General features: G+C 51.8%; 1 protein-coding gene across 13 annotated transcripts in view; it reads left to right on the top strand.

The window, feature by feature from the left end:
• The window catches only part of Mcf2l (MCF.2 cell line derived transforming sequence like), a 99,403-nt gene that overhangs the window by 62,437 nt on the left and 15,572 nt on the right, over window positions 1-21,394 (top strand). For all 13 annotated transcript variants that reach the window (XM_041673524.1, XM_041673521.1, XM_041673519.1 and 10 more), the window contains exons 4-16: window positions 495-585; window positions 8,856-8,975; window positions 11,722-11,838; window positions 12,367-12,516; window positions 13,430-13,554; window positions 14,969-15,083; window positions 15,271-15,390; window positions 15,775-15,966; window positions 16,400-16,591; window positions 17,223-17,382; window positions 18,287-18,360; window positions 18,581-18,657; window positions 20,232-20,298. In XM_041673524.1, coding sequence (XP_041529458.1) covers window positions 495-585; window positions 8,856-8,975; window positions 11,722-11,838; window positions 12,367-12,516; window positions 13,430-13,554; window positions 14,969-15,083; window positions 15,271-15,390; window positions 15,775-15,966; window positions 16,400-16,591; window positions 17,223-17,382; window positions 18,287-18,360; window positions 18,581-18,657; window positions 20,232-20,298 — 1,600 coding nt within the window. The remainder of the gene's footprint in view (window positions 1-494; window positions 586-8,855; window positions 8,976-11,721; window positions 11,839-12,366; window positions 12,517-13,429; window positions 13,555-14,968; window positions 15,084-15,270; window positions 15,391-15,774; window positions 15,967-16,399; window positions 16,592-17,222; window positions 17,383-18,286; window positions 18,361-18,580; window positions 18,658-20,231; window positions 20,299-21,394) is intronic.

Genomic DNA, 21,394 nt, shown 5'->3' with positions numbered 1-21,394 from the left:
ACCCTGCAGACATCAGGGAGCCCTCACAAGCCTTGGAGATTTTCACCCAAAATCGTGATGTCATCAGGAGCCATTTTTTAATGTGGCTGAACACGGGACCTCAGATGCTGGGACTAACGTGATGTATGCGTCCTGAAGCTTGTTTGGGATGGCTTGACCGGCTGCCTGTGCACAAAGAGACGTGGCTTGGCCCTTGCCGTGCAGTGAGATGTCACTCTGTTCCAGAAGGAGGGGCTTCTGCTGACCCGTGAATCGACGCTGAGAAATAAACAACATACTGAAAATATCTGTTCTTCTTTACATAGAACAGCCCTGGGGAGTGCAGGGTGGGGCTCCTCGGGCCTTTGGAAGCCTGCTCCTCTGCTGAGACCTCTCTCTGGCATACACATTGGCTTACAGTGCAGAGATGGCATGGGACGGTGGCATCACCGAGGTGTGTGGCAGCCAGGTTGGCCACCAGCACGTGCTGACTGAAAGTGTTTCTCCCGTTTCAGTTTGCAGGATGCTGGCATTGGATTCATCTTGGTCATAGACCGAAGGCAGGACAAATGGACCTCCGTGAAGGCATCGGTCCTGCGAATAGCTGTGAGTACCTCACGGGGCGGGCTCTTCGCGATCCTTGGGGGTGGCAGTTCACTGCTCTTCTTTCTAGTCTGTGTGGAAGATGGGGGATTCAGGTGGCTAGCAGTGGACCTAGCCTGGGGTAGGTTGAGCCATGCCAGCCCCAGAGGGCCTCTGAACTCTGGGCATGTTCGTTTGCTGTGATTTTCTCAATAATGGATCATAGAAGTTTTGAGCAGAAAGGATTCTGAGCATGTTAGTCTTCAGGCTAGAAGTTAGACACTGAATCCACTCGTTGTTTCTAAGCAACTAAGGCATTCCACATGCGGCTGTTGTCTTTAATGTTAGTCCTGAGATGTGTTGGTCCTTGCTACCAAGCCCCCATAGCAGGCACAGACCCTCACTGTCAGGGCCTGTCTGCAGCCCCCGCTGTAAAGTCACAGGCAGGACTTGCTGGCATTTTCAGGCTGCAATTACCATTTCAGAGCAGTAAGACGGAGGCCGCGGAAATCTTATTTCCACAGCTGCTCCCCACCCACAGACTTAACACAGACCCCTTCTTCCAAGACAAGCTCACCCACACTTGCCGTCTCCACCTGTCACCCACAGCGTCGTGAAGGACCGTGGCTCTAGGCTGGGGCTGTTTAACTGCTCCTCACGTCTCCGGGCAACCTATCCCATGGTTTCAACTTCTGGCCTCCTGCTCTGGGTCAGAAATTCATTGTTGACTTTGGGTTCCCCCCACCTGGGGGCTGCTGTGATGAGGATTGGTGGCTGCAAGCTACCCATTAAGATAAATTAGAGGCTCTGTGTCTACGGTGACTCCTGCAGCCTACAGTCCGGGTGCAAACCTGTCCCTCACTGAACACCATCCTGTAACCACCTCGTACACTTCTGCAGGGTGCCTACGAGTGAGCAACCCCCATCTCCCGGTTTCCACCTAGTCTTCCTGTCACCATTGATGAAATAATAAGATCACCTGGTGGGGGTCTCACAAGACACAGGGCCATCACACAGATAAGTCCTGGCCCCAGGGTCTGGAAGGTGCTGCTGGTGTTCCCTCAACTGTGACTGTGTCCACACCAGGTTTCCAGCCTTGTGGCACAGGATGCTGTGACAGCTGCTGCACATCCGGTAGCAGGGCCCAGGTCGACTTGTTGCCAGGACAGGGCCTTTGGAGTGGATCAGTAGTCCTGGGTTGACGCCACCAGGCTCCTATCCATCCTGGCATTGCAGCACCATCCCCCATCCCCCCACCCCCCCCCCCCCACCCCCCCCCCCGCCAGCTCTTCCATCAGTGTAAAGAAGCCATTGAAACAAGTTTTGTCAATGTGGGTGGCAGGAGTCAGGATGGCTCTGACTTCTGGTCTGATGAGACCAGGTCCTCAGAACCTTCCTTCACATGCTTCTACCTGCCCTGCCACTACCCAGCAGCCACCTGGGCAGCCTCGTTTACTCACTCTTGCTCACACCTACTCAGAGCCGAGGCGCCTTTCTCCACAGCTCCTGGTTCACTTCTTCCACAGAGGTACAGCTGTGCACCTGCGTGGGGCCAGCATGAGCATGGGTTTGCACACGTGGGGCCAGTGTGAGCATGGGTTTGCACACGTCACCAGTACTCTGTACTCACCTGGTCCGGTGAGACTGTCTCTCTCACACACACGGGGGGTGGGGGAGAGTATGTGTTTTTTTTTAATTACATTTATTAACTTATTGGGCACACGTGCTGTGGCGTGTGTGTGGAGGTCAGAAGCCAGCAGGGATCAGTTTTCCCTTCTAACCCGTGGGCCCTGGGAACCTTAACCACTGAGCTGTCCATGTTTTATCTAGTGGGTTACTCCCAGGTTTGACAGTGCGTTTCCAAATACAAAGTATTTTCCAGGAAACACAGAAATTACGTTTTAAGACTGAAGCAGTCCTCTGAACCTGTCCCACACGCAGCATGGCTGCTGCTCACACCCCAGCATGGGCTGGGCTCCTGTTGTCTGAATCCCTGAGCATGAATCTAGCTTGAGCATGAATCTAGCTGAGCTTAGAACAAGGTGGGTTTCTGAGCTGACTCATCTCTCAAGCTTTGCTTTGGAAAGAGTTTGACTTTTATGTCCACACGGTCCTTTGTTTTCTCTGTTGGTATTGCCTGTTTTTGAGTCAGGGCCTGGATCTTTAGCAGAGTGGGGTCAAGGCTCTTGACCTCAGCCTCAGCCTCCCCACGCTGGAGTCATAGGTGCACACTGCCATAGCATGCACTGGCTCTTACACTAAAAAGGAGGAAGTGTTTTGCCTGTGACTCTTAGCGCTTGCTGGTGTTAGTCTGCAAGTAGCAGAAGTCGCCATTCATCCCAGCAAAGCTGCTGTGAATCCTCTTTGATCGCTAGCGCTTTCTCATTAGGAGATGTGACTGAGGGTGTAACGCATGCCCCGCAGGTGTTCTGAGCAGCTGCTGTAGGGCGAGACCTGCAGACCTGCGCCGGGCCTGTGCGAATAACAAAGGAAGTGATCCAGGAGTGTGCAGCCAGGCTGGACGTGGAATTCAGGAGGAGAGGTTGCCCCAAGGGTACTGGGGGTGGCAGGCAGTGTGGGCAGGACCTACAAGCCAGTTTGTTGCTGTCCTAGGACTGGACCACCTGTCTGACTAGGACCCCTGGAGAGGCTCTCTGAAGGGGCTGCTGCTTGTGTGTGAATATAGCCCAGGGCAGGGGCAGGAAGAAGGAAGTGAGGGTCAAGTGTGTCTCCGGGAGGAGATAAAGTCTGGTTATTCTTGTGATGAGGGGTGCAGTCTCAGCCTCACCGGCCAAAGCCCAGGGAAGGGTAACAAACTAGGAAACGAGCCTCCGTTCAAGGGGCTCAGCTGTCCTCCTTTCAGTCTCTGGCATATGTTACCTGGCAAGAGTCACCTGGCCAGGGTCACCTGGCAAGGAGGCACAGTATGAGTACGGTAGGGTCTGTTCCTGGGAACGGAGCTGGGTGTGGGGAGGCCGTCCAGGCCCTGTCCACACACTATACATCCTTGTGGGGGCAGACCAAGACAGCCTCCATGGTCCTGGCTTTAGAGTGTGGCCAGAAGCAGCTGCTGTGGGCACAACACCCAGACTAGGGCTCTGCTAATCACTAGGTTTTCTTGTCCAGGTAACAACATCAGGGAAACTGCTGCTTAGCATCAGATACAACCAGCCAGGCCCCCAGGAGGCCATCTAAATAGGCCCACTCGGGGGTGCCACCTCAGGGTGCCACAGAAGCAAGGAGTCCAAAGGGGCTTCTCCCTCCTGCCGCCTGGGCTCCTGCTGAGCCATACTTATGTAAGCCTCGGGATGGCTGCTATTCTTAGCCACCATCTGTGCTACCTCGTGAGTTGGCGTTTCCTCCTTCGGGGTGATCTTTTTCTTTTCTGATGCCTTCAGTTTGGCTTAGAAATGAAAAAAGGGAAAATAAAAGAAAGAAACCAGAGGAGCCCAAAACCCAGTCTCCTTAAAGTCAGAGTCCCAGTGCTTCTGTCCAGAGTAAAATGTGTGTCCATCTATCTGCCCATGTGTGTTAACGCTCCGAGTTCCTGGGCTCCATCCGTGAGCAAAGACAGAGATGGCAGGCCCAAGCTGAGACATCTCCTCACTGATGAGTAATTGGCTCCAAGTTTTGAGGAGCCATCCTCACAGGGATACAAACCCCTGAGTAGATGCTTTTAGGAGCTCTGTCAACACTTCACTGTCCCCTACCATACACTGTGTGTTTCTGCCTGTGTGTCTCGTGGGTGTGTTACAATTGAGGGCACTGTCGTGGAGTGTACACATTTGTGCTCATAGGTAGCCTAGTTCAAACTAGATATATGCTCTAGCATGTTTTACTCAAGGAAGTTGATTCTCTGTCTGTGTATGTATGAACCTGTCTGTGAGAGAGAATGTATTTATTATGTATGAGTGAGTGAGGAGGCCAAAGTTCAAGGTCACGTATCTTCTTCAAGTGCTTTTCCACCTTACTCTCTGAGACACAGTCTCACCTTCCTAGACATGGACGGAGTGGGGAGGACCTTGGACTTCCGCAGGGCAGGGAACCCTGACTGCTCTTTGGATTGGAGAGGGAGGGTGAGGGGGAAGGGAGCAGAGGAAGGGGGAAGGGAGGAGGTGAGAACTTTTAATAATAATATTAAAAAAGATGTTTGTATAAAGAGATTTGCACACAGGTGCACACATACATGGGCACATGCAAAGGTGTGTGTGCACACATATCAGTTCATGGACACTTATGCACACACATGTAATAGACCCACCTGCACCCGTGTATGGGCACATTTGCACACACAGATGTGTGCCTGGATATACAGCCCCCCCCACACATACATATGTGCACACAGATGCACATAAACACACATGCACAAAGGTACATGCATGTCTGTGCCACACACACATATGCTGGCTCACCTGCACATACATACCACACTGCTTGCTGAGACCATTTGAGAACGTTTGCACCAGTGTGATAAGTTGTCCACACATTCTCAGCTGTGTGTCCACTGAAAACAGCACTGTACGTGTGTGTGACCGTCATGTGTGTCCACTGAACACAGCACTGTGCAGGTGTGTGACCGTCATGTGTGTCCACTGAACACAGCACTGTGCAGGTGTGTGACCATCGTGTGTCCACTGAACACAGCACTGTGCAGGTGTGTGACCATCATGCACGCTGACAAAGTAATGCCAACATTATTGCAACCACTGAGACAGTAAAAGTTGTCTGTAAACTCGGGGGTATATTATTGAAACTTTATTTCCTAGTGAACTGTGGTTTCAGATTCCCCATCTCTCAGAAATGCTTTTTATGTCTTCTACTAAAATCCAAGGTCGGTGACAGGAAGGGCACATCCAGTTTTGCCACTTCAGCGGTCAGTTTGCGTTTCATGTTAGGTCCTGTGGTGTTGATACCTGTGACAGCTGGAAGCCAGGGCTTTGTAGAAACCCTTAGCTTGGTGTGTGTGTGTGTCCAGCTTCAGCTAGTCATCGCAGCAGGAGCCTCTAGTGTTGGCTACAGGACACTCATGTATCCATCAGGTCAAGTCCCTGACTTCTCCGCTGGCAGGTGCCTCCTCTGTTTGTGACAAGCATGTCATGTTATCTATGGTGATCCTCTGGGGCTCACCAGCAGCCTCTTCCCCAATAGTCTTCCTGCCTGTGTCTGCAGCCATGGGGATTCTTCAACTCTTACCTATTTATGTTGAGGGTGTACTGGTGTGTTGTTTTGTGAATGTCTTCCCTGGGTAGCCTTGTGCCAGGTGGTGTTGGGTTGTCCCCCCCTCCCTTCTGGTTCCCACTCGGCCTGCACCCATGTCTTCGCAGCTGTGCCTGCCCATCGGCGATTAGATGACTCAATACTTTGCCTGCAGGGCAGGTGTGGGCTCCATCACTGCTGAAAGAAATCGGGGTTACAAACTGAGCAGAATAGGGTGGACAATGCCTTTCCACTCCCAGTGTGAGCATTGTAGTCCCATTGCCCCCTCTAGGGGAGCTATGACAAGAGCCAGCTGGAGCTTCTGGACTGCAGAGCAGAAAGAACAGGTGCAGGCACCCGCTTGAGGTGGGGTGGGGATAGGAGAGCCAGCTGCTCTCCTGACAGTATCATATTGTCCCATTTTCTTCATAGCTCCCAACATAATGTCTCCTGAGTTTGCGCAGTAGGGTCCATGTGTGTTGATGAATGGCGGGCTGGGTTCCGCCATTTAGCTCCCAGTTGTTTCTATGGTTAGTTTTATATTTGAAATAATTATATGGAAATTGTATTCTTTTAAATATTGTTTGGCCTATTAGTTTTAGTTTTTATTGGTTAGTTTTTATATATTGATCTAATTTATTTTTAATAATCTGTGTAGCCCATGAGGTGGCTTATCAGGGAAGATCTTAATCTGTGTCTGTGTAGGGTGGGAGAATCATGGCGATTTATTGACTCAGCTTCTTTCTTTCGGCATTCTGTTCTGTTTATTCCATCCATCTAAGGGTTGGCCTATCAAATGGGCCTAGGCAATTTCTTTATTAATTAACCAATGAAAGCAACAGTTTAGAAAGAAATCACTCCCACATCACATGTGTTTGTTTTCCCAGGTCTAACTGATCTCAAGTCCCTGAGGATGTGCTGCATGTCACCTGTGGGAAGCACAGCTGGGTGGCATGGTGATGCCAACCCACCCTGAGATCTCAGGCCCAGAAGGCCTTGGGATTCGTTAACATTGGTTTCATGCATGCTCCTTTGGCTGGTGTCTGTGAACCCTCATCATAGGCGCCGCAGCCAGCGCTTAGCTTCTGGAGAGGAACCTCAGACTCAGGCTCAGGGTTTTCTGGCTGGTTAACATTGAGATACAAACTTTGATATGTTCACATTAACTTTTTTTTTGTTGGGTGCTGTCAGACAAGAGTGCATCAGGCTGGGCACACCTCACATGCACAGAGCATCAGGCTGGGCACACCTCACAATGGAAAATGAATGATATTTCTGTTAGATAAAAACTTACTGTCGCCTTTAATCCCAGCACTCGGGAGGCAGAGGCAGGCGGATCTCTGTGAGTTCGAGACCAGCCTGGTCTACAGAGCTAGTTCCAGGACAGGCTCCAAAGCCACAGAGAAGCCCTGTCTCGAAAAACCAAAAAAAAAAAAAACTTACTGTCGTTTCACAGTTCACAATTATCACAATTATTGAGTATTTTACAAAACACCAATATCAAATTCTCATCTGTCTAACCTGTTTTAGAAGTGAAGGTTTTATTTTAGCCTTTCCACAGTTTTAAACGCAAGTGGTTGGTTCTATAGCAGAGAATATTTACTTTACTGCTGATGGCCTTCACAATAGGTGTTTGCACGCATCCTTAAAAACCTCTCCCACATGGCTTGCATTTTTTTTAATTTTTATACAACTATTTAATATGAAAATTCAATAGCTTAACAGAAACTAAAACAGCTTAAGGAAAAGAAAATGGCTTCCTGTGAGACTGAAGGTCACCTCTGGCCAGTGGCAGGGCACCTCACCGGAGGAGCCTTGTATCTATTACAAGGTGCAGGTGTTGTTGATCTTTTAAGGGTCCAAGCATTAGCCTGCCCTACAGAACCAGTCTTCTGGGAGGTGTGAGTCTGGGTGACAAAGCTAATTGAAGTTTACAGAAGCGTGACTCATTGTCACCCCAATAAAGCTGCCTGCCCTGACAGTGCCTCCTTAAATAGTGGTGTCCAATTTCACAGAGGGGACAAGTCTGGAAGCCCTTGTGTTAAGTAGCCCAGAATCTGCCCTCAGCTTTTGCCTTTGCAGGGCTATGTTCTGTCCTTGGTCTGAGCACTCACCCTCTCCCAGGGCACCGGGGACAAAGCCCGATTACTGGCATGGCTATGGCATATCCTCTGACACGCACTGGGCACACCTTACGCACACAGAGCATCAGGCTGTGGACAGCGGCATGTCTCAGCATCCTTGCCATGGCAGGGCCGAGGGCAGCCTGGTTACCAGGACAAGAGCATGGGTGGGAGGGTGTGGCCCACAGCAGGGCCCTCAACGGTTCCCAGCACCCTGTTCCCTTATCCACTCAGGAAGAGCCCTGACCAGGCCCCTGTCTCTCAGCATGCCTCTGACCAAAAGTGACATAGCAGGTGATGTGAACATCACCATGTTGAAGGTCCTATGAGGACCAAGGGCATGGGGTTCAACAGATTTTCTTCCAGGGCAAGGCCAGTGGGAGGCCGGCTGCGAGTGATGGATGCTGATGCGCGCTGTCCCGGGTGGGAGGTCAGCTGTGGGTACCATATGACTGGACTCACTCCCTCATCCTGTGGAATGAGGCAGGCATCGGCTTCACTTCCCACTTCACATATAGGAAAAATAGAGGCAGTAACTTACCCAAGATCAAACACCTCGCAAGAAGCAAAGGAATAACCAAACACAAAAAACCTAACTATCCAAGGGTATGCATTTGCATGCGCGTGTTGGGCAAGTTTATATGGATCTTGGTTTCAGCCGCTCCACAAACGTATTTTCTTGCTTTTTTCTTTAATAAGTCCATAGTGCCCTGTGGCTGAAGTGACAAGGTGCTGTAGATGGGGTGGCTTGAACAACAGAAACTTAAGTATGTGATGCAGGTGCCTTACATGTGGGAAGACCCTGGAATGAGCAGAAGACCCTCACTTAACCCTTGACAACTAGAATATGCTTCCGGCTGTTCAGTTTTAAGCGGCAGCATCCCCCAGATGCCCACCATTAGCTGCAGCAGCTGGTCCGTTCCATGGCCTGGGCCGCTCATAGCAAATGCTCCAAGCCCTCCTTCTGTTTCGCAGGCGTCTTTCCCAGCAAACCTGCAGCTCGTCCTTGTTCTCCGGCCCACGGGGTTTTTCCAGAGGACTCTCTCAGACATCGCCTTCAAGTTCAACAGAGATGACTTTAAGATGAAAGTTCCGGTGAGTGCTGAGCCTGTGCCTTTGGTTCTGCATCAGCAGAACCAAGTGGAAGAGCATTCTTGGAGCATGGCAAACTCTTAGGGAGTTACTGTCATTCTGTGGTCATAAGTATAGTCCCACTCGATCTGCACAGAAGTTACACTTCCCTGTGTTCTGGTGGCAGAAGCTCTTTGCGTTTGCCTTCCCTAAGTCCTGCCTTGCCCCAACTAGTGGTCTATACATGCAAGGCCACTGCCTTGGATGGGTCCCCTGGGATAGCTCTGTCAGAATGCTGTAAGTCATGGGACAGTCCTACACTAGTTCACAGCACACCCCAAATGTTTCAAGGAAAAATGAAGGCTAATAAAGAAAACATGAGTATCTTCTGAGTCCTTAGGCGGAGCTTCAGCTGCCAGCCACACAGGTGCTGGACCTCAGCCAGGAACAACCCAGCAGGTAGTCCCTACCTTATAGCCATGTCTCCAGCCAGCATGGGTCAGTCCCTTCCTATCATCTCCAGAGAAAGGACCCTAATCTTGATTCTACTTCCCCTCAAAAACCAAGACTGCTGGGTAGTCATGGTGCACGTCTTTAATCCCAGCACTTGAGAGGCAGAAACAAGTGTATCTCTGTGAGTTTGAGGCTAGCTTGGTCTACAAGAGCTAGTTCCAGGACAGCTAGGGCTGTTACACAGAGAAACCCTGTCTCGAAAAACCAAAAAAGAAAATGAAGACAAAACCAAGACTCTATAGAGTTCCTGAAAGCCCACACTCCACAGTCAGTGGAGCTCGACCATGACCTGTGCACCCAGGAGTTGCCAGAGAACAGCCCTGTGAGTTCATTTCTTTTTCACAAAGAGAACAGGAACACCAGGGCCATCGCCAGGCTGTGGGATTCCCCTGCAGTGACACCCTTGCTTTTGGAAATGGAAGAATTTGGGCTGGTTAGCTGTCCATAGTACTATCTGCTGTGTCTTAGTATTTAGGTGGCACATACCCTCATTCCATACTGTCTAAAGCCACTGCCCATCCCCCATGACCAATACCTGTCCTCTGCCCCAAACAGGCTAGAACCCTTCTCTGAGCAAAACAGAAACAGTGCAGCCTGGGTTCCTACACTCAATCCTGTCTCCACAGCAGTCTTCCTTGAGAATCAGAGATGTGGCCCAAGGCCTCAGAGGCTACTGTGACTCTGAGAGTCACATCTAAGCATATGGCCCCTAGGTCTGTGGGAAGATACTGCACCTCATGTCTTGAGGCATCTCTTTCTGGACAGCCCATTTCTTAGACCTAGTTAAGGGCAGAACCACCCAGGGCAATCGCTCACCCAGCTAGAGGTTCGAGTCCTGATCCAAAACTAGACGTGGGAGTTGTGTCCCTGACTCTTTCCCCAAGTCCTGCGGATGCTTGTAGTAACAGTGCATCCCTCCCTCTTATGATCGGTTGACCTCAAGGCGCCAGGCCCTTCTCCACCTCCAGCAAGTGAACCGAACTAATAACAGCTTTCCTTGCCTCTGAGCATCGTGGGAGATAAGGTTGAGGTCATCTATGATGGTGTATGGTCTCTTTTATAAACTCTTCTGTAGTATTATGTTAATAGGTGTCAAAAACAGGTCTCCAGAAACTGGTATGGCACCTGTGAGCTCACAGACCAATCTTAGATAAATTCAAGAATTAGCGAAGGACCTGACTTTTAGAAAGTCTCTGATGCTTCTCCACTGTACTGACCTCAGGCAAGGGAGCTCTCTAGGAGCATGCCTGGGCTCCTAGGCTTCTCTGCTGCGGTGGGAAATGCATAGCACATGCACACGTGTGCACACACACACACACACACACAAATACGCATGTGTGTGTGCACGCACATGCCCCAGTACTAAGGTTAAGGAAGGAGGTGGCATGCTTCCTTGGATCACCTAATCCTTCTTTGGCTTACTGGCCATGAGCCAAGGTTGTTTGACAGCGTGTGGAAAAATTTATTAGGAGAACTGTTTCCTAGCTCAGACTGAGAGCCTGACACTTCTTTACCTTCCGTCAGGACTTAGCATCATACTGCTTCTCGGCAGTGTGAATAGTTCCTTGCTGGTGGCCAACCCATGGGTGGGAGGGTTCCCACAACCCTGACTTCTGCCCACCAGGAGCATTTCCTCCATTGTAACAAGCCAAGTTGTCTCCAGATGAGCCCCCACCTCATCTCAGTGTTGAATAATATATGTCATGGCATCAGATGACATCTGCACCCAGCCTCTGGAAGACCGCTCTGAGTATCTCTCTGGCAGCTTACAAAGAAAAAGTCTATATTTTTATCTAAAACACATGGGCAGAATAGCCTTCAAAATGACAAGAGAAAGATGAAATCGAGCCATGCAGGAAGAGGCCAACTGGCCGCTGCTACCACACCAAGTAGAACCTCTTCAGAGTTGTCAGTCAGTCTGAGGAGATGGGAAGTGCTAAATTGACCGTCACCAGTACCTAAAAGGATGTTTGTTGTGTTCTCAGCAGGAGCAAGCACAAACTGGCTTCTTAGGAAGCAGAGCTCTATTTCCTCCTCATGCCCAGCTCCCCTCGTCAGAGAAGGTGCTGACAGCCATTGGCTATCTGTGACGGGCCAGGTACCCTATGCAGGGTTTGCTCATGCCCAGTGACCTCACTGGGTCCTCACCATCACCCAGTGAGAGTCGTCATAACATGCCTGTCATGTAGACAAGGAAGCCAGAGCTATGTTGGAGTCCAGGGCAAGCTGCCTGGTGATGATCCCCTCTCTCTCACAGGTCATGATGCTAGGCTCAGTGCCAGAATTACACGGCTACATTGACAAGTCACAGCTGACCGAGGACCTCGGGGGGACCCTGGACTACTGCCACTCCAGGTGGCTGTGCCACCGCACAGTGAGTGGACCGGGTGCTGTGTCACCATATTCTCACTAGTTCATAGTTAACCCAGCGGAATTCTTTTCACATGACAACACTGCCTTTTAAAATACATGCTCACTGAAGTTTCTTCCCCAAGAATGAGGAGATGGTCCCAGTAGACCTTAGTCATTGTAAAGAATAGCATGAGTAATAACCCCGGGTGTGGCTTTCTGGGCTTGGAGAAGAAGAAGAAAAAAAAACCTACCAAGCCCTATGTCGCTGTGGTTTCCGACACTCACAAGTCTCCTAACTAGGAGGTGGAGACAGAGACCCTGAGCCGAGAATGACCCTGGGTGGCAGGAACATTTCCAAAGCCTTCCTGGTACGTTTCTGAGGGAAGCCCGAGGTTGAGACACTCCTGGAAAGGTATTTGCTGGCACACTGTGTCCACAGGACTTGGAGGCCACTCTCTCCTTTCCAACGACAGTCATGGTATCAGCTTTCAGGGCTGCAGGCCGCGGGCTGTGTGCAGGATTCTGTGACTGTCTTCTCTCTTCTCCCAAGGCAATCGAAAGCTTTGCCCTGATGGTGAAGCAGACAGCCCAGATGCTGCAGACCTTTGGGACTGAGCTGGCGGAGACAGAACTGCCGAACGATGTCCAGTCAACCAGCTTGGTGCTCAGCGTTCACACAGAGAAGAAGGCGAAGGCGAAGGTGGGTGCCATTCAGGGGCCTGGGTTCTGAGCAGGGAATGCGATACTAGAGGCAAGATGTCAGGTGAGTTACCACACGGGAAGGCCAGGGGCAGGCAAGTCTCTGAGACGCTGGAGATACTGAGAACTGACCGTAACTGCTTTTCAAAGCTCCAGAAGTGAGCCCTGTTAAAACGTGTTGTGTCCATGGGGTGGCACCCCTCAGCCCAGAAACCCCAAAGGGTTTCAGAGTCTCTAAAACCAAGACCAGAGCAGTTGCCGATGGCTGTGCACTGTGGGAGGTGGGGGGACGGGGAACAGCTCCAGTGTAACCAGACAGGGTCTCCACCCTGGTTCCTCTCACCAGTGACTGGTGAGGTTATGGTTGAATTTGCTGCTCCCAGCAGCATTGTGCTACCAACTCACATGGCTCTCTAGGGCAGAGACACTCTCCATCACGTGCCGTAGATATCTGCATCACCGGTGGCATTGACAGCGGGGTTTGGGTGGCTACTGTGTGTCCTAAGGGTGGTGCTCCATCTCTGCCATGTGTGTCACCCACTCCTTAGAAACGGATTTTTGCCTGTCCAGCAGGGCCAACTCCAGGAGAGGGGTGGTTAGAAAGCCTAGTTTCCAGTTTCCTTTTGACCTTATTCCCGTGTCCTGAGTGTCCTGTAATCCTAGCTTTGCGGCAGCAAGCAGGAGTGTGGCAGTTTATATATGTATATGATTTAATTCTTTGAGAATCTCATATATGTGTGCAGTACACATATACAGCTGGCAGTTTTCAATGCACTCTATGGTCAGACAGAAGGGTCAGTTTGCACCCACAGGGCATCGTGCCCCCATCCCAGGCTGTCCCCACTTACTCAGCATTGAGACCTGAGCCCAGCTAGCTGGCTGCACTACAGGCCCTGTGTGCACTCTCTCTGCAGGAGGATCTTCAGTTGGCGCTGAAGGAGGGGAACAGCATCCTTGAGAGCCTCAGGGAGCCACTGGCGGAGAGCACGTCCCACAGCGTGAACCAGGACCAGCTGGACAATCAGGCCACTGTGCAGAGGTAAGGCCTGCACACTCCTGCCCTACCTTGCCCTACCTTGCCCTGGCCTGACTTCTGCAGATACACAGCCATTGTGAAGGCATTAGACTAATACCCAAGGTTGTTGCAACAGATCCCAGCAGCTAGCCTTCTGGCTCATTTCCCTCTCGGGCTTGGAGTGGACCCCAGCACCCATGATAAAGGGGACGGGAATGGAGAACAGACAGTCTCACAGACAGGAAACCGCTGGGCAAGCAGCAGCAGCCCCTTATACATATACTTATATGGCTCCTATATCCCCAGTGAGTCATTGTAGGCCGGAGAGCGGCTCAGGTACCTGTGTTCTAGCCTTGTGCATGCATCTTATGCTCACAATAAAGGATCCTGTCTGTATTTCTCACTGGTTCCCTGTGTTTATAGCAGAGCACAGGACAGTGCCATCAGTCAGTGTCTGTTGGTGCTCCCCAATGCTTTGGCATATCTAGAGCCCCACATGCCTCATGGCTTTATATCCTCACCATGCTGCAGACTATATGGCTGCCGTTCCCACCTACAGGACAGACTTGGAGCACCTGTGTGGACAGAACTTGCCCAGAAACCCAACAATAGGCAGCCAGGCTCTTGGCTCTTGGCTTTCACATGGTTTTCTCCCACATGGGCCATGGCTGTATGCACAGCTGGCATGTTGTATTGGGAGCGTGGGCACCAAGGCACATGGTAGGGCACCAAGGCTCACTAGCAGGAGATCTAGGCAGGTCTACCCTGGGGAATTTATCAACTCCACCAACACTAGGAGAAGGGATGGGTAAGGTGGTGCTGCTTGGTTCTATTTAGAGTCCCTTAGCAAGCAGTAATCCTGGGGTAAGAGTGAGGGTGGCAGACAGCAGCTCTAGAGCTGGACAGCAGATTGCACCCTGGCCTAGGTGGTCAGCAGTAAACCCAGTGGCCTTTCAAAAATTGATCATGCTTGCCTTGCAAATATGAAAACCTGAGTTAGGGGTCTCAGTAAAATAGCCTGCTCATATTTGCCAGTACTGTGGAGGTGGAGACAGGCAGATTCCTGGAGCCCACTGGCCAGCTGTTCTAGCAGAATTGGCCAGCTCCAGCTTCAGCGAGAGACCCTGTCGCAAATAACAAGATGAAAAACAACTGAAGAAGATACCTGGTGTCAACCCCTGGTACACACACACACACACACACATGCACGCACGCACGCATGCACACGTGTGAGCACATGCATTAGCAAACAGAGTTCTGTGTAACACAGCTTGGGGAGCTTGCGATCTTGTCTGAAGTGCATCTCCCTCGTGTCTCTGAACTGAGGACCCTAGGAGTCAGCGACAAAGCCAAGACATCACAGGAAAGCTTGTCAGGGAGAAAGCACCCTGGGAGTCACAGTCTCCCTCACTCTGTCCCCTCTTCCTTTCTTGCTCAGGCTCCTGGCCCAGCTGAACGAAACTGAGGCTGCCTTCGATGAGTTCTGGGCAAAGCATCAACAGAAGCTGGAACAGTGCCTGCAGCTGCGGCATTTTGAGCAAGGTTTCCGGGAGGTGAGTGGCTGGGCCGCAAGGTGTGGGATGCCGTCTTTCAGGAAGTGAGGATGGTGGGTCTGTCTGCAGGCCTGAGGACTTTGGCTGAGCCCTGATGGCCCCCCTCAGCTCGCTGCTGTCGGGAATCCCAACGCTTCCTCTCCTGAATGAGACACAGGTGCTCCAAGTCAGTCTTCCTCTGCCTCAGGTCAAAACTACCTTGGATTCCATGTCCCAGAAGATAGCCGCCTTCACTGACGTTGGCAACAGCCTGGCACACGTGCAGCACCTCCTGAAGGACTTGACCAGCTTTGAGGAGAAGTCCAGTGTGAGAGTCTGGCATGGGTGGAAGGGGGGTAGTCACAGCAGAGGGCGCAGGACATAAGCTCCTGTGGCACCTGAGGGGTACCACGGGCAGTGTGCGAGACCCCAAAGTGCTCTCCTCCACTCAGACACACATCCTGTCTGACACAGCCCCTTTGTCTAGATCTCTCCTTATTATCTGTGCTTACTCTAGACCAGGCCAACCCAATACCATCCTGACCTTTGGAAATTTGGCCTCAGACTGGCTCAAGGATTTGGTGACCTCAGTCAGCCATAACAGTCCACAAACTCCATGTCCATCGCCCACTTCCAATCTGACACCCATAGGACTATTACCCCATTTGTCTCTCCACGTAGGACTAAACTGCTATCTTGACACATTGTGCAGGTGGCTGTGGACAGGGCCCGAGCTCTGTCGCTGGAAGGCCAGCAGCTGATTGAGAACAAACACTACGCCGTGGACTCCATCCACCCCAAGTGTGAGGAGCTCCAGCACCTCTGTGACCACTTCGCCTCCGAGATCACCAGGAGGAGGGCCCTTCTCAGCAAGTCCTTGGAGCTGCACAGCCTCCTGGAGATGGTAGGAAACCCAGCTGCACTTCTCTGAGCTAATGGGCCAAACCAGCTATTGTCACTTACCAGCAAGGGGGTGGCTGAGCTGATCAGAGTCACCAAGAGGACAGCCAGAGCGCCCTCCCCTTCTGCATCCTCTGTCTTGTCCGCTTAGAGCACTGGTCCTCACACACTTGCTTGTTCCAGCAATAATTTCTTAGGAGCAACCTCAGCTTAGTCTTCCTGTTAGTCCTATGGAGAGTTCGGCCCAGAAGCCCACTCAGTTTTGCAGACTCATGTTCCCTCTGGGTACTGTTTGTCTTGGTGGCAGAGAGCCTCCTATCCTGAGAGCACCATCAGTCAGGAGGCAGGAGCGGGAAGCACACAGCTCCAGCAGGCAGCCACACTGGCGAAGGACGGTGCCGCAGGTCCTGATGCTGACAGCCTTTCTTTGTTTCCAGTCCATGAAGTGGTGTGACGAGGGCATCTTCCTGCTGGCCTCACAGCCTGTGGACAAATGCCAGTCCCAGGATGGCGCCGAGGCCGCCCTCCAGGAAATCGAGAAGTTTTTGGAGACTGGCGCAGAGAACAAGATTCAGGAGCTCAATAAGATATACAAAGAATATGAATGCATCCTCAACCAGGACCTTCTGGTAATGCCAGCATGGGTACCCATCTGGGGCCTGGGGCCTGGGGCCTGGGAGCTAGGGACCCACTCCATGGGATATTTCAAAGGGCATGTTTTTGAGACGTAGAGCCTCACACATGCTAGGCAAGCCCTCTTTCAGTGAGCTATAACCCTAACACTTGAAGAACCTTTTGAATAGGAGATGGCGGTTGCTGGATAGAAGTGCAGGGGTGGGATTATGAAGTCCAGCCCTTCCTCCGTTGCAGAAGTTATTCTAACCATGCCACCATCTCCCCCAGCATCGCCTGGGATAGGTATGATTTGTGATGTGGTACTTCTGATATCACACCAAAGATGGGCTGGCTCCTCCTCGCCCCTCAGCCAGCTGCCCCAACTCTGCTTCTGAGTCAATAGGAAGAAACTGGTCCCTTTCCTTAGCCATCCTCTCGGAGCAGATAGCTCCCCGTCCTGCCATGGGTTGTCACACAGCTCTCGCTGTCTTACCAGAGCTGGTGAGCGCGCTGCACTGTTCACAGACACATCCCACTCACCCGAGGCCGAATATGCTGCACACACTGACACTCTGTGGATGGCAGGATGGATTTTAGGGCCAGCACTGACCTTTGCAAGATCTCTCAGTAGCCATGTCGTTTCAGGAACATGTGCAAAAAGTCTTCCAGAAGCAAGAGAGCACTGAGGAGATGTTCCACCGCAGGCAGGCCAGCCTGAAGAAACTGGCAGCCAAGCAGATGCGGCCTGTGCAGCCTGTGGCCCCCCGACCAGAGGCGCTCACCAAGTCCCCCTCCCCCTCACCAGGTATGTGTGGCCCCTTCCTCCCAGGGAGCCATCTGAGGAGGCCAAACATGCCAAGTCTTGTCACTCTCCCTCCCTGTTCTCTGTGTCCCAGTCCACGGTCTGCAGCCTGCAGCCCAGGGCTTATTCTCTTCTGCCACCCATTTTGGTTAATAAAACTTCCCCGGGACCCAGCCCCACTGTGCCACGTGTCGTCAGCTCTGGCTGCCTCTCGGCTTTGGCCACAGCAGAGCTGGGTCCTTTCCGCTGAATCTCGGTGACCTTCAGAACTGGAGACACCAACTGACACTTTAGGAAAGGTCCTCAGTCATTCCTTCTGACTCAGTTTCTCCCCCTCTCTCCATTATCTGTGCTGCTGCCAGAACTGTGCCCCTGGATCAGCCCTCAAGGCTGTCACTAACTGTGGAACCTTGTCCCAGACCCATAAGCTGCAAGGGAGTTGTGGCCCGTGAACTTCACCTTTGCGTAGAGACGTCCTCCTCCCTGCATAAGGAGAGCGTTCTCCCTTCCACTCCAGGGCAGCAGCCCAGAGATGAGTAGGCTTGGGTGCCTCTGTGTGGTCCTCGGCAGCCACACATGCCCTGGGGAAGCACCCCATTAGCATCTGTGCTGGAGGAGACCTGACTGCTGGCCTGTGGAGAGATCCCCCTAGCCAGGAACTCAAAGATTTTCAGGTGCCAGCACGTTTTCTCCCTCTTGCCCACTGTCTCCCTGTCAGCTAGAACTGTTCTCATTCTTGAGACTGTGGAGGCCCCAGACAGTGGCCCCTTCAGGTAGATCTCCATCTCTCACCCATCGACCACTCCTTTCTTCTGTCTTTATTGCTATTGTCCTTTCTTCTCCCCGCCCCCTGCCCCATACAGTTTTCGACAGAGTTAACCCCCTTCTCTGCCTCTTTCTAAACTAGGCTCCTGGCGAAGCTCTGAGAATTCCAGTTCTGAAGGCAGTGCACTCCGCAGAGGGCCCTACAGGAGAGCCAAGGTGAGGGTCACCCCACGATGACCCCACAGGTATCAGTTGTCCATAGCTGTAGCACTTTATCTCAGCATCCTCTGGTTGTTGTCTGTCCCTCTGGGTCTCCTGGACTGCGGGGCATCTACTTGCCCTCTCAGACTCCATCCAAGTGGGCCATGAGGCTGGGCAGTCGGCATCTGAGACAGGGCTTTCCATTCCCAAACCCACCATGCTGTTCTCTCCTCAGAGTGAAATGAGTGAGACCCGGCAGGGCCGCAGCAGCTCCACCGGGGATGAGGAAGAGAACCTGGCCATCCTGCGCAGGTGAGTGACCGTGCTTCCGACCAAGCTGAGTGACCACGCGTGTCTGGGTGTTGGCGACACAAAGATGGCCAGCAACCCTTCTACCCAGGCATGCAGAGCAGAAAGGAGTCTGGCACCGTGTGCATGTCAACTGAAAACAAACACGTGGGCGTGGGACATACACACACACTCATTTGTCTGGGCTGGGCTGGCGACCACCTGAGCCCTTCCTGGGCCTCCTGCCACTTTTTTGCTCTATGGAAACTCATACCTGCTCACAAAGATACCTGCAGAGGAGTGGGCGGAACACTACGACATACTCAAGATAGGCACTCAGAAAGTCCCCACTGAAGCCTGCCTGTGCATCCACCTCCGGGTGTGACTCTTCCCTCATGGAGTCTCCGAGCAGCATCCAGGCTAGGCAATGTGAACACAAGAGGTTAAAATCAATTGCACAGAAGGCAAAACACCCTGGGGTTGGGCAGTGTCAGCCAGGGACTGGGGTCATGACAGTGGGAATGGAAAGAAGCGATCAACCCTGCTCTGGGCTCGTTCTTTGCATTCGCTCCAAATACAGTAGCGATAGAGCAGCCTCAAATACAGTAGGGATAGAGCAGCTCCAAATACAGTAGGGATAGAGCAGCTCCAAATACAGTAGGGATAGAGCAGGGGCCCTTGCAAGCTCGTGCACAGACAACTGGTTTCCAGATGTCCCCAGCAAGCTCAGCAGTGTCCCCCTTAGGAGACACAGACAGAGTAAATTATGGAACTAGAATACCAGCTGAAAGGGAAATGAATTCTGTCATTTCTGGCTTCTGATGGAAGATGACAAGCAAGAGGCAGAGAAGGGTAGAGAGAGGAGCTCCCAGGCAGGGTGGCCCTTGCGCCCAGGCAGTTTGTGGCTGAGATGCAGGCCCAGGCTTCTTTGCTCTGCTAACCCAGGCTCACATGCAAGGCCTAGTTACTTGATTGTTGGCTTCTTTATAAATCCATGCCCAGGTCTCAGTCCAGTAGCCCATGGGCTACGGCCTTTGTGGATGAAATGGACAGGTTGGCTATAGGTATTGGCAGGCGGTCCTTGTCTCTGAAAGGCACGAATAGCCAGATGCTTTGTAAGCCAGTCCTCATGTGCTCTGGGGCTCCATGAATGCTGAGTACATTGCACGGCTGCAGAGTCACCACATAGCCATCGCAGGCAGGATAGGAGCTGGCCCTGCTCCTGAAGAGCCATGCCTATTCAGAGGCTCTGGGGTGGGGTGGGAGGGAGGTCTTCTTGGTAAGGATGTCCTGACGAGACTCCAGTGGCTTGTGACAGAAGCAGGAGGTGTCTTACTCCCCAGTGTGTGTGAAGGTGGCATCAATTTTGTACAGATGGCCCCAGAAGGCCAGAAAGTGGCTAGAGGAATTGATCCCAGAAGGCAGGGGAAGCAGGAGGCCATTGTCAGCAGGGAGCCAGGGAGCCAGCTTCTCCCACAGCTCCCATACTGGACCAGGCTTCGATGCCATTTTTTCCTTCACAGACAAGTCTAGGAACTCAGTGAGTCCTGATGGCCATTCCCACGCTAACATGCTTGCTCTTCCATGTCCGCCCACAGACATGTGATGAATGAACTCCTGGACACGGAGCGGGCCTACGTGGAAGAACTGCTCTGTGTCTTAGAGGTAAGGCTGGGCATGGGCCAGGCAGTAGGGTCGCTATCATACTATAATAGCTTCGTTTTTAAATTGTTGCTACAGTTAGGCCTGTTGACAAAGACAGATATTTCTAGTAACTCAGGAGACCAAGGTAGGAGGATCATAGGTACAAGGTCTACCTGAGCTATAGAGCAAGTTCAAGGTCAGCTTGAAGGCTCCACCTCAAAAAGTGAAAAGAGCATTTGCCTGGCATGTGTGTGGTCTTGGTTTCATTTCCAGCACCACCACCACTACACACATGCACACACACACACATGCACACACACACATATACACACATGCACATGTGCATATACACAAACACACATATACACACACATTATATACACACATGTCTATCACATATACAAAAGGGTTTTTTGTTTTAATGCTGCTTAGAAATCAGAACTTGCTGGGCAGTGGTGGTGCACGCCTTTAATCCCATCACTTCGGAGGCAGAGGCAGGTGGATCTCTGTGAGTTCGAGACCAGACTGGCCTACAAAGCTAGTTCTAGGACTGCAGGACTGCCAGGGCTGTTCCACAGAGAAAGCCTGTTTCAAAAAAAAAAAAAGAATAAGAAGAAGAGGAGGAGGAAGAGGAGGAAGAGGAGGAAGAGGAGAAGAGGAAGAAGAGAAGAAAGAAGAAAGAAATAGAAATGAGGACTTAGACACACAGCAAAGAACATGAAAATGTTCACAGCTAGTCTGCTTGTATCCAGTCCAAACCAGAAACAGCCCGAATTCCATCAGCAGGAATAGTGGCTGGGCCTGCACAGGAGCAGATATATCGGCCACAGGAGCGCTGCCCATGCACATAGCAAACACAGGACCCAAACGACTGCAGTGACAATGATTGGCATCACAGGAAATGGTGCGCACAGTTCTGTGTATGGTGTGGTGTGCAGCCCATCATCCTAGCTCTCAGAAGCTAAGGCAGGAGGCTCACCGTGAGTTCCAAGCCAGCCTGGGCTACATAATAAAGTCTAGGCCAGCCAGGGCTATAGAATGAGACCCTGCCTTATCTCCACTCCCACCCTCCAAAACAAGAGGATGAAGAAAGTTCCAGAGCAAGGCAGGAGGGCAG

Source organism: Microtus oregoni, unplaced genomic scaffold, assembly GCF_018167655.1.
Source record: "Microtus oregoni isolate MIOR12 unplaced genomic scaffold, Mior012 000024F_ref0000369, whole genome shotgun sequence".
NCBI classification, from domain to species: domain Eukaryota; kingdom Metazoa; phylum Chordata; class Mammalia; order Rodentia; family Cricetidae; genus Microtus; species Microtus oregoni.
The sequence above is the reverse complement of the archived record's forward strand: the minus strand, read 5'-3'. Positions and strand labels throughout refer to the sequence as shown.